A 17,890-nucleotide genomic window follows, 5' to 3' on the forward strand; every position below is an offset into this window, starting at 1 on the left:
AACGCATTTTTGTTTCTTCCGCCATATTGGTGTTGGTGGAGACGCACGATCATTTTTTTCTAGACTTCAAAGTCATTTTAGATAAACAATCAGATTATAATATATTTTTTTGTAATTCAAAACAAAAAAATATTAGTGAAATGTTTTTATCTGGGTTTGTTTAATATTTCGAAAAAATGTGAAAAATTTACTGACATTTACAACACCGGAATATTTTTGAATTAAAAAAAAATCATTCGCAATCCATTTCCTTCACAGCGCAGTAGACGACGAAGAGTCAACGAGAGAGGGAGAGCGAAGTCGAGCGATCATCAGAGCAGGCTTCGTGTTGACCGGTCCACTTGCCGTCTGGCCTAGCCGTCTAGCCTACTCTGTTCGATGCTCGAAGTCTCTTTGTGGTAGTCCGTTGTTGATGCCCGGCCTGCTACGTACGTACACGATCGGTATTGTTCCAACCTGTCCGCGCTATCAGCAAAACGTGAGAGTGTGTGACGGTGAGTTTCGCGCTCGCGAGAGAGTTTCGCGCGGTTCGGAAATTTTTAATATAAATATCATTTACCTGTCAACGGGTAGTGATGAGTTTTAATAGTTCATCAGTCGCTCCCGGTGTGTGGTGCTGAGTAGCAGCCAGTTTTCCCAAACTTTGGGAAGCTTGAACCCGATCCTAGTGGTTTTTGTTCACGATCAATACCCAGATAAAAATGGCACTTTCCATCATGATCAACAAAAACAACATCACTAGTAGTCAAATTTGACCATCGTATACTGCGTGTTTTGCTCTCCGGTAAAACGTAAGTAGTTTTTTTTGTGACTGTCCTCGTCTGTGTGTCTGTGTTCAAAAGTGCGTGTTTTTTAAGTGTTGCGAAAAACAGTGTTTGAAAATGAATGAAACCACAAGGTAATTTATCAACTTTGATCCAAACCTACGACAATGGTTTCACTACTTTGAAAAGATACAGCTGACCTAGATCGTGACTAGTTTCCAAAAATAAATAAAAACAAAACCGCCAGCCCCGGACAATTTGTTCCATTATAATTGTAGATATTGAGCAGCACCAATTTTCACTTCCAAAAGGCGCGCAACAGGTTTTGTTGGGGTGTTATCGTTGGTTAATGGGACCTGTAAACAACAAGAGTGGCAAATGTGAAAATGAAAATGAAAAAAAGAAAAAAAAAAAAACTAACCGCGGAATGAAATAGTGAACTGAAAACTTCGTTCCTCGTGGCGCTATTTTTAAAGTGGGCACGTTTTTAGTTCAGTTGTTGCGGCGGCGTCGAGATGTGTCTGTTTTTATCTAGTTTGTTTATTTTCCCAAATGTGATGTGACTAGCTCTTTCAATTTGCATTTTCGTCACTTTTTTGTGAGGTGCTAAATTTGCATACGTTGTTGAGTAAGAATTAATTAAGTCTAGGCAAATTTTCAACTACAAGAAGAATTTTTATCCAATTAGTTCCAAACCAATTCAGGGAGATTGAATGAAAGTGATCCCGATAGCTGACCTCAAATCTCGACATATTTGTTGCGCAACAATGCTTGGCTTTTTTCCCGCGCCCCATTGTATGCAGATTCCAATGCCGGAGATCCACTTCACGAAACTTCCCGGGGGATAAACTGGCAAAACTTCCACCGTTTAAAAAGTGAGTGTGTGATTTTTGCCATTAGAGTCCGCGGGGTAACATGTAATCCCGGACGGTACAATGACTGCCAACTGGTGTAGTGGTGTGATTAAGTGCCATTAAAAGTACCCATCTTTCGAGTACTATAGCTGGAGTCGTCCTAGGTGATAGAGTGTTGGACTCGTGACGGCATTGGGTGTCGTTGATAAGAGCAGGAATAAAAAAACACACGCTTTGTAGACCCCAATCGCACGGCAATCGCAGTAGCCTGACGATGAACCTGGTAGAGCTGGGGCATCAACTTCCGCTGGATTTGCCGGCTGGTTTTGAGTGTAGCTGGTGTGAAGCCACACAGCAGGCTGTGAGGCGGCTAGCTTGATTGTGCTCGTTGGTTGGTCACGTTGTGGCGCGAAAGCCCACCAGGTTACTTTGATTAATTTTGGTGGTGGCGAAACGGTGCTTGGAAAGTTAATACATTAAACTTTAAGCTTTTCTGACACTTTCAAATAATAAAAAATAAAAAAAACAGAAATTGGAAAATATTCTTTATTTTAATTTTATGTGATTGTAGAAGAATAGGTTAAATTTTTATTTAATCATTTGTTCTGATATAAAAAATATATCGAAAGTTGTAATCAGGATATTGTGTTCATATTCCACTTTGTTTTGTCACAAATATCAAAACAATGATTTATTTTTAACACAATACACAATACATCTACCTTATCAACACATTTTGCAGAGGTGCTTTTTAATATTGGTTAAAATATTCAAAAATCTTTTTTTATATTGCGATTTTTAATGTTGATGGGAATTATCTTTTAGCGTGTTTTGAATTTGAATTTGATATTTGATGTTTTTGAGGTAACTTTCAATTTTACATAATCTTTGGCGTTTTCAAAATTTAGATCGTTTTATAAAGTTACGGTAGATTTATAGAGTAATCATCTAAATTTTCATTGAGATATTTTTTAATTTTTTTGGGCAACATTCTCGGAAGAGTTTTCAATAAGCCGATACTGATACTAATTTTCGGTTTTCTCGAAAATGAAACAAAAATTCATTTACTTTAAGTTTGGGGCACTTGAAGGACGTGTAAATGAACAATCTCGAGCATTTTTGATTTTGGTTTTTCGTAAGTAGGTCGACAACCGATGCAAAAAGGACTTTGTTTACCAATGGCTCTTACGGCTTTTTGAAAACTAATCCCAGTATTGTAGTTTATTAATGTAATGTATCTATAATTTTGATATTTTTGAAATCGATATCGTTTAACTCACATAAAAAACGAATAAACTCGTGAATTTAAAAAAAACATCCATTGTTTTTTCTTTCAATTTCAATCAAATGGGGACACTTTTTGGATTTGTTGTACCAAAGATTTAAAATTTGATATTTTTTCATAATTTCTTATCATTTCCAAAAATAGTATATTGTAGAATAACTGTTGTAACTTTTGGGCATTTTAAATAATTTTGACAGTTCTTCCTCGCTTCGTTTCCTCAATATCCAAATTTCCAATACTGTACCACCGCCATCCAATTGGAAAAAAATATTTTTATAAGGAAAAATTTGAATGCACTTACACTTTGATTTTTTTTACCGAATTCGATAGTAGACAATCGGTAAAGTTTAGATCGGTTTACCATCTGTCAAAATGAACATAATTTTAGCGAATTCCGGTTGTAGGATGAACAACATTGAATTTCAATACCGGATTTTGGTAAGTTTTTACTGAATTCGGTAATTTTCAGTTTACCGAACTGTTCAGCAGTTGAAACTTTACCGAATTTGTTAAAATCTAAGTACGCAAATTTTAACCAGCAAACGCCCAAATTTTGAGCTCAAATGATTGAATATGGGCTGAGATAAAAATAATTAAAAGAAAAAGTGCTATTTACGAAAAAAATCAGGTAAAATTGCCCTCTCTTCAAAAATTTATGTAAAACACATGGCAAAAAAAATATTGCTTATTTAAAATAATTGTACAAGTCTCGGATTAGTTTTCAAAAAGACGTAAGAGCCATTGGTAAACAATCCTCTTTTACAACGATACTCGACCTTCTTGCGAAAAAACAATTTCAAAAATGCTTAAGATTGTTCATCTACACGTCCTTTAGTGCTCTAAATTAAAGATAAATGAAAATTTGTTTCAATTTGGAGAAAATGAAAAATAGTGTCGCAGGTCACGGTGGCTCTTACGGCTTTTTGAAAACTCACCCGAGAAGTAAACTAGTTTAAATCTAGGTTTAAATACATTGTATAACGTATACTTTTGTATTTTAATCAAACAAGGCATTTTTGACTATCAGCAAATTTCGAAAATTTTGGTTCACAGATCACTTTTGGAAAAACAATACTTTCATTAATGTTTGCGCATGCAAAAGGTTCAGATTGTAGATTTGTATCAGTTCAGTTAGATCTAGTACTACAGAATAATTCTAAACATCTCGAAATGAGTTCTTGGCATTGTTATAGAATTTCCCGCTAGAACTACCAGCTTTGGTCACAAGAATCTTCTCGAGAAGTGGCCATTGCTCCGCGAGACACAGTACAGAACAGATCAGACAGAACAGAACCGTCCTGTGCTACAAATACAGCTCAAGATGTAGAAAGTTACAGTTTTCTTGTCTAATTACCGTCCAGTACAGTTCAATAAACCGACAGAAACCAAGAGACTAAGAATTTTATGATTGTTTTTGCTTTAAAATTTATTTGAAAAATGTTTTTTTTTACCCAAAGACGTTGACTAAAGACGATGAACCGAAAAAAATCGAAACAATGTTTTCAAAGAGAAAAAATCCCTTTAAAATGTAATATATGACAAGAATCCTTTAAAAAAAGCAAAATAACAGAATTTGGATTTAGGTAACAAAATTTCGTTTTTGTTGTTTTTTCCATTAAGTCGTCGTAATCTTGAAAATTTCAGTTCAAGTTAACCAGGCAGATTCGGATTCTGATGGATCGATTTTAATCCATCAATAACTGGAGTTTTACATGATTTGATTCTGGAAACGAAAAATGGGCACCTTTTTTAAACTCGTTCCTTGACTGGATTATCTTTCTGTAAAAATAAGCCTCGGAACTGCTTTTGTATTCCATTTAAGATTTTATTTGTTTACAACAATTATGGTTTAAAAAATTGTTGGGTCTTTTTCAGAAACTGTTGAATTTACCGGAAGATTAGCTTTGCTGTTTGTGTGACATTTTTTGACACGGTGTAGCAAGATTTATCACGATTCAAATCTCGATTTTGTTTAATAACTGAATTTTGCAACTCGATGCACCACCAATTAATCAAAACACTACAAAATACATAAAATTGAACTCATTTCCGTTTTCCACTACCCTTACATTCGTCGCAACTTCAAAACCTTTCTTTGTTGCAAAAAACAAAAAAAAAACACCCGGAGAGTTATCTCCGATTACCGGCCCATCTGACCGCGTGTGTTTTCCGCTTGTGCTGCTGCTCTGCGCGTACGCTAGACTACGCGGGGCTTATCACTGCTACTGCAACTTCCCGGCAGCGTCTCAACTTGGCATCCCATCATCTAGTATGCCGGCTTGATGGGGAATCCAAGGCCGACTGAGCGTTGTGAGTCGGTGCGTTACAACGTGGCAATGACTTTGAACTTTTGCGGGCCGCCGTTGCGCATCAGAAAACGCAACGCCTGCTACGCTAACGGGCCGCTGCTGGATGATGGCGGAAACAAACAACAGTGTGTAACAGTCTCTTCGCGACTACTTCCAGGGTAGACTGGCGGGACGTGACTCCGGGGTCGGGACGTGCTAGGACGTGCAGTGCAAAAGACGGACATTTCATCACGTTTTTTACGATGCTTCTTAGTTGCTCTCTTTTTTTCTGTTTGCATTCTGTAACTTGCCACCATTCAACCGAGAGTTCGGTCAGTCATTCAGCTTGTGTAGTGTTTAGGCCGCGGAAGCCGGGCCCCGAAGGAGAAAAGTGTCTTTAATTTGCGCGCTGAAATTCGAAAGGAGCGAAGCAGGCGGTGAAGTCATTGCCGGCGGGGGATGCCAATTTTGCATAACGCAACAGGCTGTGTGGAACACGTGTGTCGTGCGCAAGAGGTAACCGGCCTACCTAGATGGTCTCTGTTGCCTGAAGAAGGGGCTGCTCGAAAAAAAAAACGAAAGTGAACTGCTTCGACCTGTGTGTGTGTGTGTGGACCCTAAAGGTTGGTGAATGAAGGACGCGAGAAACTTTCCTCTACCGGTACTTTTCCGTCAATTTGGGTTTTTACGTCGATTTTATTTTGGACCCTTTCGGTTTGTTTCTACCCAAGGGTCAAAATTCTCGTCACAAGAAATTGTGTGTGTGAGTGTGTGTCTTTGCGCACATGTTTCGAAGGGAACCTATAATAACCGATGCGTGCCAGTCGTCGAAGAACCGGAGGAATGTGAGGGTTGAAGTTTGGAAATTCGGGGAAGGACGGTCAGTGCAAGACTCAAGACCGGTCAGATAATTGCAATCAGGCGATCGGACAGCAATTTTCATCGAACCTTTTTTTCGTGAGTGGTGACTAATTCGTGCATCTCCCCCTGAGTGAAGGGCTCACAGTGCATCTAATGTGGCAATCATTGTTTTACCCGGTAGGAAGTTGTTCAGTAATTAAAGCGTGTTGATTGTAGCGATTCTTGTAATTAGATTCCCTGGTGTGTTTATTCAGGTGGGCATTCTCTCAGCTGCACGTTTCGTTTAGTGAGAGAATTCATTTAACTTTCAAAGCGCGTGTTTGAAGTAATTTATTTCAAAATTCTTATTGCTAATGCATCAAGTTTGTGGAATTAAATCTATAGAACGTGAAAATGAGGTTTGAAATTTTACGTATAAATTCAAAAGTGATTCACAATAACCACAATAAAAACCAAGCAATTGCACCTCCTAGTGTCATTAGCGAGTTCTTAGTGAAGCGTACCTAATTTGTTGGTGTAAAGTCATTAAATTTACTGCAATTCCATGTTACGGCGAAGCGAGACACATTTTTATTGCGAAAACGTGTTCTAATAAATAGTGGGTAGAAGAGTACATTATGAAAATCTTTGCATTGTAACGTGGATTAAGTTGTACGAAAATCATTTACAGCACACCAAATATTAAGCTAAGGCTTGAATTATTGTATGATTTGTTTGATAAATTTATTTTTTATTGACTAAAAATATCACTTTAAAATATTAAACATGCTTTACATGGAATGCAGTTTCAACGATTTTCAATATGTTCAACATGTCTGTTGTTCAGTGCCAACCGTGAAGTCAAGATGTTTTTTTGAATTATTTTTTAAGTTCAACCCGGGCAGAAAGTTGCATCTTGGAAAAATCTACCCATGTTCGTAAAAACACGAACAAGTCAAGTTCACCCCAGGGTATGGTTAAGAGATAACCGAACATGGCCACGAACATAAATTGTTCGAGGCGTATCTGCGAAAAATCTTGTTGAGTTTATTTGACCAACAATGCCACATCAAGTTGAGTTTATAGTAGCAAACAACTGAAATCTTCCAAAAATCATATCAAGTTCATAAAGTAGATCCCAAAAATAATTTTATTGGTTTTTAATGCACCCCGCCACTATTCAGACCCCCCCCCCCTTCTTTCTCTTCACAAATATGAGTAATATTGCAGGAATATACGCACTTACATCAAAACAAGATTTTTCAAAGTTGAAAAATTATTTTACTTTAAAAACTCATTAAAAAATTGTAAAGAAAGCGTTGAATTGCCAAAATGTCACAATAATTTTCCAAATCACGAAAAATCCAAAGTCTCTATATTCCATTTTTTTAAATTAAAAATAAAAGTCTATGAAAATATTCCTAAAATTGCATAAGTCAAAAAATCCACAGTAAAATTTCAAAAAGCCTGGTAATATTTCTTATCAAAATAATTTTTCAAAATGTTGAAAAATATTCAACTGGCTGAGAGCAAAAATTTCGCAAAGTCCTGAAAATCTAATAAATTCTACCAACAATCTTGTCGTGATACGGATCCCGTAAATTTTCTAAGTGCCGGAACGATTTTTGTAGGGGGTATATCAATAATTATTAAAAACCAACTTTCGAATTTCAAAATTTCAATGAAGACGTTTTGTTTTTGTAAAAATCGGACGAAAATTTCCTGTAATTTCGACGATTTTTCCGAAATTTTGGTTTAAAGCAAAAATAAACATCAAAATAATTTATCATGTTTCCAAACTTCCAAAAAATTTCTAATTCCCAAAAAAATGCTTTTTCTGTAAAAAGTAAAGAATTAAAAAATATACGCAAAAATTTCAAAGTCCCAATTTTTTTTCAGTTTCCTGTTCTCGAAAAAAATTTAAGTATTGAATATATTTTACTGGCCGAAAGCCAAAATTTTGCTAAATCCAAAAAATCAAATAAATTCTACCAAAAATCTTTTCGTGATACGGATCCCGTAAATTTTTTAAGTGCCGGAACGATTTTTGTAGGGGGTATATCAATAATTATTAAAAACCGACTTTCGAATTTCAAAATTTCAATGAAGACGTTTTGTTAGGGACATTATTTTAGGAACAAACTGATGTTTTTGTAAAAATCGGACAAAAATTTCCTGTAATTTCGTCGATTTTTCCGAAATTTTGGTTCAAAGCAAAAATAAACATCAAAATAATTTATCATGTTTCCAACCTCCCGAAAATTTTCTAATTCCCAAAAAAATGCTTTTTCTGTAAAAAGTAAAGAATTAAAAAATATACGCAAAAATTTCAAAGTCCAGCATAAATAAATCAAACTTTAAAATATCAGCTCATGAAAATTATTCTAAGTGTCGGAAATTGAAAATTCTGTCAGTGACTGCAAATTTTGTTAAGTCCAGTATAAATTCGAAATAAAGTCAAAATAATCATTTCATGATGTTCGGGTAAAATTTTGGAAAAAATAAAATTTTTGCAATTCCGTCGTGAAACTTCTTACTTTTCCTGTCATTCTTGAACGACGAAATAGCCTACTTTTCTGTACCAAAAATAAAAGAATCGAATAGCAACACTTTTCAAAATAAATGCTGAAAAGTTCTACTTTTCAGCACTGAAATGGGTGCTGAAAAGTTGAACTTTTCAGCACTTGTTTCGAAAAGTAACACTTTTCAACATTTTTTTGATTTAAACGATTTATTGACAAATTACAAGAAAATTTGACTTAAAATTTCACTCAATGGGTGTTTTTCGGAATTGCAAAAAATGTTGTATGGAACTCGTTGCAAAACTTGATTTTTTCAGCACTCGACGTATTTATCCAACTCGGTGAACCTCGTTGGATAAATGTACGACTCGTGCTGAAAAAAACCTCTTTTTGCAACTTGTTGCATAAACTACTATTTCGAAATTTTTGCTAAGTCTAAAAAAACTACCAATAACAGCTCAATATCAACTGTAGATAATGCAGTATGATCATGGAATATACTTTCCATGATACGCAGTCGGTTTCAAAAGTCGTCATAACTCGAGGAGTTTACAACAAGATGCAAATAAACAAGCCAAGATAGTTCCAAGTTATCGCCACCAACTCACTTTCCGCCCGGGAATTCATTGCGATTCTGTGGCAGATCATTCTTTGGTTAGACTCTAAACATTTTATTTGAAACCTGGTAGGGGAAATATACCATTTCTCAGCCTATTTCTATTATCGGCCTATCAGCACTTTAATCATGAATTACAGCTTTTATAAAGTATTTTTGACTGTTCCTAAGTAACAAATAGATCAAATAAAAGTGAGAAAGCAACTCTCCATTTTTGATGTATCTAAAAATGTTGATTTAGTAGCGGAAAACTGCAAAAGTGATGAGAATTGGTCGAACGGCTTAGAGTGATTAAAATGGGTATATTTCCCCTATTTATAGTAGATGTAATTCTGTTTCAATGGAAAATTCAGTGTAATCAACTACAAACGATTTTAATGCTTTAGGGTTATGATTTGAATATTAAAACTCTTCACATCCCAACCCCGCCTCTAGGCTGGCTTCGATCTGAAAAATCACCAAAGGAAAGAAATGAAAAAATGGTTGGAAAAGTAATTTTAACTGGGAATGTTAAGATGGGTGGCAAAGAGTTTAAGATAACCGATCAAAATTTTATCATCATAATAATCTAATATTAATGTCTTAAATAACCATATCGATTGAAATAGTGAAAGGATCCTTAAATTTTTAAGGTTGTACTAAAAATTAATTTAGTAAAATTTGTTTGAAAATTGTACAAAATATTACAAAATTGATCAAGAGTTAGAATATATTTTTTGCAAATCCGTTGTGAAACTAATTCAAATCCACTTTTCCTGTCATTCTCGCATGACGAAAAGGCCTACTTTTCTCTACTAAAAATAAAAGTTTTGAAAAGTTATACTTTTTGACACAAGTGCTGAAAAGTAGAACTTGCACTCCTCGTAACTACCCAACTCGGTAAACGTCGTTAGATAAATGTACGACTCGTGCTGAACAAAATATCTTTAAGCAACTTGTTGCATAAACTACAACTTTAAACGGGTGTGCTTTCAATTTTTCGACTTTTTGACAAAAAATCAATTAATCAATCAAAAAAGAATATTTTCATCTTAAAAAAAAATCTCTGAAAAAAAACAGTTTCACTGTGAAAGCATTTTTTTACTAGAAAAAGTTTATTTGCTCCTTAACAATATGTTTCAAAGGAGGGTGAGGAACGAAAAATTTTATGTTTTGACGTGTAAAGTTTGGGCAAATAATCCTTTTAAGTTTGAAGATGACAAATAAGTCATTTTTATTGCAAATTTTTTCAAGAGTGGACCACGCTATCTGCAATAAAAAAATGCTTACTTGTCATCTCGAATTTTGCTCGAAAAAATTCAATATGTCTGCCATAGAATTTGAGAAAGTTTGTGAAATTTTAAGTTTAATTCTAACACTTGAAAAAGGGCATAATCATTAATAATTTGTTTTTTTCAAAACATTAACCATAAAAGGATTTTTCCTTGTAAAAGTAAAAGAATTTCCTACACATTTATGCCAGCATAAATTTGTGCTTAGGTACATCAAATATGATTGAATATTGTTATTATGAACAGTTCAAAAACATACCATAAAATTGTGAACATTTCTAGCTAATCTGGAGGAGGATTCAAGGTAAAATCTTGTCGGACTAATTGCTAATAATAACAAATGACGTCAAAGCGTGTTCATTTTCCATTATGCCAAATCAGGCATGATCAAAATCGCAAAACATTCAACTGGGTTCTAGGTAGAATGAGATGCTGCATAATTCTTTGATATCTACCAAAGTTTAAATTTGCCAATTTTATCCATTGGCAAACTTACGTCAAAAGCTGGAAGTTAAGACGTTTTGATTTGAATGAAATATTTTTGTGCACAACCAGTGTGGTCACAATTTCTTCAGTGAATTTTTACTAGAACGCTTTTTAGATGAAAATAACAAAGTTGCAAAAGTAACGCAAAGTACCAGGTGTAAAACAGTCCGAGCGTGGCAAATTGATAACCGACAATGTGTTATTTCATCGTCTCGTGCTGACGTCTGCACTATATTTAAAATTGAGTCGAGAATGCAAAACATTCAAAGAACCATTATCATCATATTAATCAATTCAAAAACATACGTCAGTCATTGGTGTGCAAAAATAAGCTCCTCGTTACTAGCCAAAACTGGTTCAGAAAGGATTTTTCTTGAGATTTTTTTTTAACGAGTATTCAAATCAAGAGCAACGTTCGTTTAATTTGGCGCACGTGTGCGAGCATCTGCGTGACAACTTTTTTGCATTCATCACAATACCTAAGCAACCATGCGCCTCCCGCATGGCTTGCTGGGGTGCGAAACGTGTTGCCATCCGTCAACGCAGCAACAACAACAATGCATTATTAATAGGTTCGAGCGCCGGCAACCGTAATCACGTTTTGTTTTTTCTCTCTCTTACATTTTCGAATTCCAGATTAAGCCAACATCAAGCTCATCATACTGCAGTATTATTATAATTTTTATTATCACCACGCAAAGAGAGATCCTTGCAACGTTTCGGCGCTGACCAGCTGCTGAAATCAACAAATCAACCAAAGCAACTTTTGGGACCTGAGTTTACAACTAATCACACACACACACATTCCGAGCAACATCAGAATGACAGTTTCCAAAGAGTATCTGGCGGAGGGTGGAGAGCCCAAGCAGCCCGAAGGTAAGTTCCTGGTGCGCGGAATGTGTCGCATGTGCGACTTCCGCTACGCGACGGCGTTTGTTTTGACGCGTCGACGCGAGAACGTAAACAAACTAAAAGGGGACATAAACCACACCAAAGTAACAGTGAGAGGAAAAACGCAATCGTAGCATGCGAAATCTTTTTGTGCGGTTTTTGTTGCGAGTACGTGCTTTGAAATGGCCAATCGAAATTCGAAGCGGGGCCTGCTGCGATGAGCTGGGCGCGGCAATTGTTCATTCCGGGCACTTTTTGCCCGTGACATTGGCCGGTTTCCGTTGTTTGTTTCCGCACTTATTTGACAGTTATTACGAATTGACGATGAGGATCGCGTCGCGATGATCGCTTAGATCTAGCGGATTTCGCACCAGGTTCGGTTAACAAAACAAACCTGTTTAGTTTGCGTGATCGGTCACTCCGCGAGTGATTGATGACACTTGATTCAGCCACCAGATGACCTCTCTTGAGTCGGCTCGTGAACTGGTTTTGGAAGGTCAGTGGACCGTTAAGCGGTCGCTCAGATTCTCCTTTCGTCACGCTACTTTAAATTCGGTTAAGACAAATCTTTTGGAAAAGGTGAAGTCCCCCTCCATTAGCACCCCATGCAATTCATTAACACCTAGCAGCGTGATTTGAATGATGAATTACATCACAAATAGTGTCTTATCTTTCATCCCTGCAGTCTGACACGTTACTCTGCATTGGGATTTCTTTGTACTGAGAAATGTTCCCTCATTTATCACACAGCACACATACGCGACGGGAGTGCTAACCTGTTACTCACCTCGTCAACATTGTCCATCCTCATTAAGACAAATCAGACAAACTGCTTATTTTTTTCAATAAGCAAACCTGTGCAACGCACATCAAACGCAATTATCTTGTTAAGGGTTGATAAGCTTCTTGGGAGGTCGTGCCACGATTATCCAATTGAGTCCAGGTTCAATTAGACTTTGCGGAGGTTTAGCGATAAGCCCATCATCACAGTAGGCCACGCTACCCGGAGAGCTGATAAATGTTCGCTAGGGCGTCCAATTTTCCCGGGTTTTGAATTTCCCGGGAAACGGGAAAAATATTTTTTGAATCCCGGGAATTCCCGGGATCCCGGGAAATTTTTGGATCAGTAATAAAATCTATGTTTCATTATATTTGTTATGTTTTCAAGCTTAAATCATTGAATTAGCTTAATAATATCAAATGGTTATAATCCTCACTTCAATCTAAACAAAGAAGACAGTTTTAAAATAGCCTAAAAGATTTTTTTTTGTCTTTGCGGTGTTTAGGATTTTATATCAACTACTATTTTCAATTCCAGTATGATTAATAATTTTTTTATTTGCGAATCAAATTACATAATTCTTGAATTTTTTTTTTTTGAAAAGGTCCAATAAGCTTTTGTCTTCCATATGTTTATAGGACTTATTCAAAAAAAACTTTGGAATTATTTTATATATATACAAGCCTTACCCGACAAACTTCGTTTTGCCTTGTGTCGTTTTTTGACGTTTTACGCGTGTTTGCTTATTCAGCCTCCTGTGATCAAAATTTGATTTTACGCAACTTTTCCTACACAATCTGCAGATTTTCCGGAATCGGTTCCAGAGTGGCCAAAGTGTCAATTAGTTAGCGTAAGAACCTTCCTTAGGCTTTTACGAACCTAACGCAGTAAAAAGCGCACCGATCCGTTGTTCCGTATTGAACTGATTCGCGTTCGAACAAAACCATCGAAATTTTTTATATATATAGATATATATTTATGTGACATGACTAAAACAGCTTAAAAAAATTATTTTATATGTCTAAAAATCAAAAAAACGACAATAAATAAAATGATACCAGTCAATGTAAAATTTTAGATAAGTTTTGAATTCATTAAAACATATTTTACAAATTATCTTCAAGTTACTACCGCCAACCGAGGAAAAATCAGAATTACTGTCTAAATAGGTACAGGAGATTTTAGAGCAATACATTTGGAAGTACAAATTGTTTTATTCTGTTTCTGTTTTAACCGCAGTCATCCAAAACGTCATGCAATTATTTTTTGCTTTAATAGCTGTATTTATTCGTTATATTTGTACGTATTTGCCCTAGATGCCGGTGTTTGATTATAAATAATTTGATATGAGATTGTTTTTGTTAATTTAAAATCGAAAATATACGGAAATATATCCAGTCTTTCAAAAAAATAAAATAATAGAGAAAACAATTTAGAGCACTAGGCATTTTGCGGACCTGTTAATTAAAATTATAATATTGTTTTCCTAAAATGCCACTTTAAAGCTGAGATTTGCTGAATACAAATTTTAATTCATTTTATTGTTCTACTATTTTCACAACCAAATCTGAATTTCTAGACCAAAATATGATTTTTTTTTCAATTTCGGGAATTCCCGGGACAAACTATAGAAAATCCCGGGATTCGGGAATTCCCGGTTTAGGAAAAATCCCGGGATTTTTGTCCCGGGAATTCCCGGGATGGACGCACTAATGTTCGCCGTTTTTTGAAGTGTTCAAGCGAGACGTAGTTGGCGGCGAAATGGGGCGATTCGCACTGCCACCTAGCGGTGACTAGCGCAGCTGCGCTGGAGTGCGACCTCTGGTGTGTTCGATGGTTAAACATAAATGTTTAGAAGGCACTCGCTAATCATTTTGTAAATATTTGGGATTGTTTGAAGAGTAGGCTGATGCACCAGGTAATCTTGTAATATTTTGTTGATTAAGATAAAAGAACTGAGTTTGTTTTAATGAACGTCCAGTTATTTTTATAATTCATTTATTTATTTTTTGAAGTTTCGATGTTCATTTTTTTGCAAGAACTGAGATAATCGAGCAAACTAACATATTTGAAAAATTAAAAGCTATTTTTCTACTTAATTTTATTTTGAAAAAAGTTCAGTTCATCCGAATAACCGGGATTCAAATTACTCGAGTTCCAATTTGCGGTAGTCAAATTAGCGAATCATTTCTGTTTTATTTTTTGATAATTGAAATCATGGAGACGCACGGTATATTATGATATCCATAATGTAGACGCTTAGTACTTCATCGATGCATTATTGATCTATGTATTTCTAAAAAACACAGCTTTGAAAATTTTTCATTGTAAATTGCGTTTTTCCAATCTGATGACTGCATTTTTACAACTTCCGTTGTCTGTCCAAAAAATGATAGTGCATTTTATTGCACTTCAAATACTATAAATTTACGAAGAAAGTGCCATCAAAAATTAGTCCCACTCGAACCGGCGTTGCGCTCTGATCGTGAATTAGTTCATTCTAGTGCAGGAAGTAGGAACCAATACACTGAAAAAAAAAACTCATGAAATATCAGCCCAAACTCGACTCAAATCGGCGTTAAACGAACATGTGAATGTGTTAATTTGACCAGGCGCTGCATTTGGTGAAGTGACAAAAAATAAACAGTTTGAAAAGTTTGGCTGCCACGTGCTTTTGGGAGGCGATCGAAGCAACCTCCGCTGAATCGCTCAAATGACGCCCATGGCTTGCTGTTGCCAAAAATCACTTTTAGAGTGTGTCTACTAATTTGCGTTTTTTTTTGTTTCGGTGATTCGAGGAAGCGCCATCACTTTGTCGCGTGATTGGATTAATGCGAGTGTATTTTTAATCGCGTGTAAATAATAACCGGCAGCGATAAGCCTTTCGGCGACCAAAGGTTAATTAGACCGAAATGACGAGAACTGGAGCGGGCCTCCCCTCAAGGCTGTGCGCGGATTATGATTAGTGATTCGCGAATTTCAGAACTCCCCTAGATTATGTGGGTCAGGTGCAATGACTCCCGCGTGCTATCTGCCGCACATCCAAGCAAAACCGCAAATAAAGCTGTCACCTGTGCGCCGACGCCTACTTAGGTAGCTCGCGCAGTTGAAGAATGCATCGTCGCGTTGCATTGTTTCGGTTGTTTACATTCGGAGGTAGAGCCCCGAAACATGCGCGCGCGAGACACCGGCGCGGCCACCGCTGAGAAGTGGACACTCGCAGGTCAATGTGCGCCGTCTCGCTTGCTCACCGCGGAGTATCGTACGGTTGTACTATTGGTTTATTTATAAATTTTCTTAATTTATAAATATCAAAAAAACTGCTGCTATTTATGTGTGCACGATTGGCCTCGAGTCACCGGCACTGAATGTGACACTTAGACAGTGAAAGAAAAAGAAATGAATTAAATAAAAAAGTTAGTTAATTCACCTTGAAGTGGGTGGGGCCTTCCTCACAAGATTATAGTAATTTCATCTAATTTAACTTTCCTTTGAAGCTTTTTAAATTTTATCCAAAAGCTGAAAACTTTAGTTTACTTTAATTTTGGAAAGATCTTTCCAACGAGACACATGATGCACAAACTTTATCCTTTTTTTAGTAGATGCTCGTAATTTTGGACAATGTTGCCAGATTTATAGTATCGTCCCATTATTGGAAAGGTCTGCTAAATGCCTTTCTAAAAATATATAGCATTATGGGGTTTCCTCAAAAACATTCCATTTAACAATCTTTTTGACTTTAGATAACATCGGACATGCTAATACACGCTAAAAATACGCTAATACGGGCATACTTGTTTGAAAATAATTGTATGACTCTTGAAAATAATTAAAATATCTTTTAAGGATTAAGACTTTTTAGGTGTTTTTGAAACCGCCTTGAGTCAGGTGTATTCAAAAACATCCTAAGAGCAAAAAATAAAATTGCTGTTCATTGGAACTTTTAAAAACTCTAGATATGCTTAATTTATTTAAGAATTACATTTTTTCTCTCCAAATTTTTGATTCCCTATAACTTTTTTATGAGTATTTCTAAATGTAGGTAAAGCACGATTTTCAATTATTGGAAAAACTTTAGTAGCAACTAAATTAAAAAGATTTTCCTTTTGAATGAAATATATATTTTTCCTTAAGAAAAATTAAATTGTGAAAATAAAATAAATTTAAGAAACTTTTATCTAGGCCTTTACAAATTTGTTTTTAGAATTTGCAAATTAAAAAAAATGCATAAAATGAGAGGCTTTTGCATTGAAAAAAAATTGAATGAAACATGAAAATACAGACAGCTTGATTAATCGATATTTAAATTTAATATCAAAATATACAAAACTAAAAAGGAACCACGTATTTTAATACGGATTCCCAGATATTTGTTTTTTTTAAAGATAATAACTGTTTTCGTGTTTTAGATGCTTTTGATAAAAATGTTTTAAATTTAATATTTAAATTTATAAACTGGGCCCTATAACCCTATGTAAATTTTAACATAGGGGCCATTCATAAACCACGTGGACACTTTTTTTAATCTTAGACCCCCCCCCTCCTCCCTCGTGGACAATTTCCATACAAAACAAAACTTTTTTGTATAGAGCGTGGACAATCGCTTTATTGTGCCCGGAAAAATAAGCTTTATAGTTGCGTGAAATAAAATCCACAATTTAATCTTGATTTCAGGTCCCCATAAGTTTTTTTTTTATTTTTGTCGTCCCCTTTTCATGCAAACAAAGATGATGGAAGATGATGGATGTTTTTTTCCTAATTGAAGCTTGAAATGTCATGTTTTATAAAACTTATAAGTATTTTTTAAAGACTGATTTAATCAAAATAATAGTATTTTCTTTGAATTGATAAGTTTAAAATTTCTATGTAATTGTCAATTAGATTCATTTTTAAATTATTTGTTAAATTTGTTTGATGGTTGTTGACATTTTACTGACAGTTTTTGATTTGCAAACATTCTTTTGGTAAGAAATTCTTTTTATTTGTATTTTGACATTCCCATTTGAATCCGAAAATGAGTTTGAGAGGCCACCTTGATTAATAATATAATAATTTCGTCACTGCCATCATTGATCCAAAAATTCAAAATCACTTCAGAGTATTTTAGGGGTCATACTTAAACTCGACCATCAAAAATATCTGAATTAAAGCTCGTACTTTAATAACCGGGATGATTTTTTTTTGAAAATTTATGTCTGCTTTTGTGTGACTAAGAGCGTCAAAGAGTTAATGAGCTCGTTTTCGAGTGATTTTAAAGCCTTTCCTCTGCGAAAAAGGCAAAAAACATCAATC

General features: G+C 35.4%; 1 protein-coding gene across 1 annotated transcript in view; it reads left to right on the forward strand.

The window, feature by feature from the left end:
• The first annotated feature begins 601 nt into the window (after positions 1-601).
• LOC120423682 (putative inorganic phosphate cotransporter) overlaps positions 602-17,890 on the forward strand; it is a 31,755-nt gene continuing 14,466 nt past the window's right edge. Inside the window, exons 1-2 of the mRNA XM_039587575.2 lie at positions 602-791; positions 11,563-11,802. Of these exons, the coding sequence (XP_039443509.1) occupies positions 11,748-11,802 (55 nt within the window). The 5' untranslated portion in view covers positions 602-791; positions 11,563-11,747. The remainder of the gene's footprint in view (positions 792-11,562; positions 11,803-17,890) is intronic.

This window comes from Culex pipiens, chromosome 2, assembly GCF_016801865.2.
Source record: "Culex pipiens pallens isolate TS chromosome 2, TS_CPP_V2, whole genome shotgun sequence".
NCBI classification, from domain to species: domain Eukaryota; kingdom Metazoa; phylum Arthropoda; class Insecta; order Diptera; family Culicidae; genus Culex; species Culex pipiens.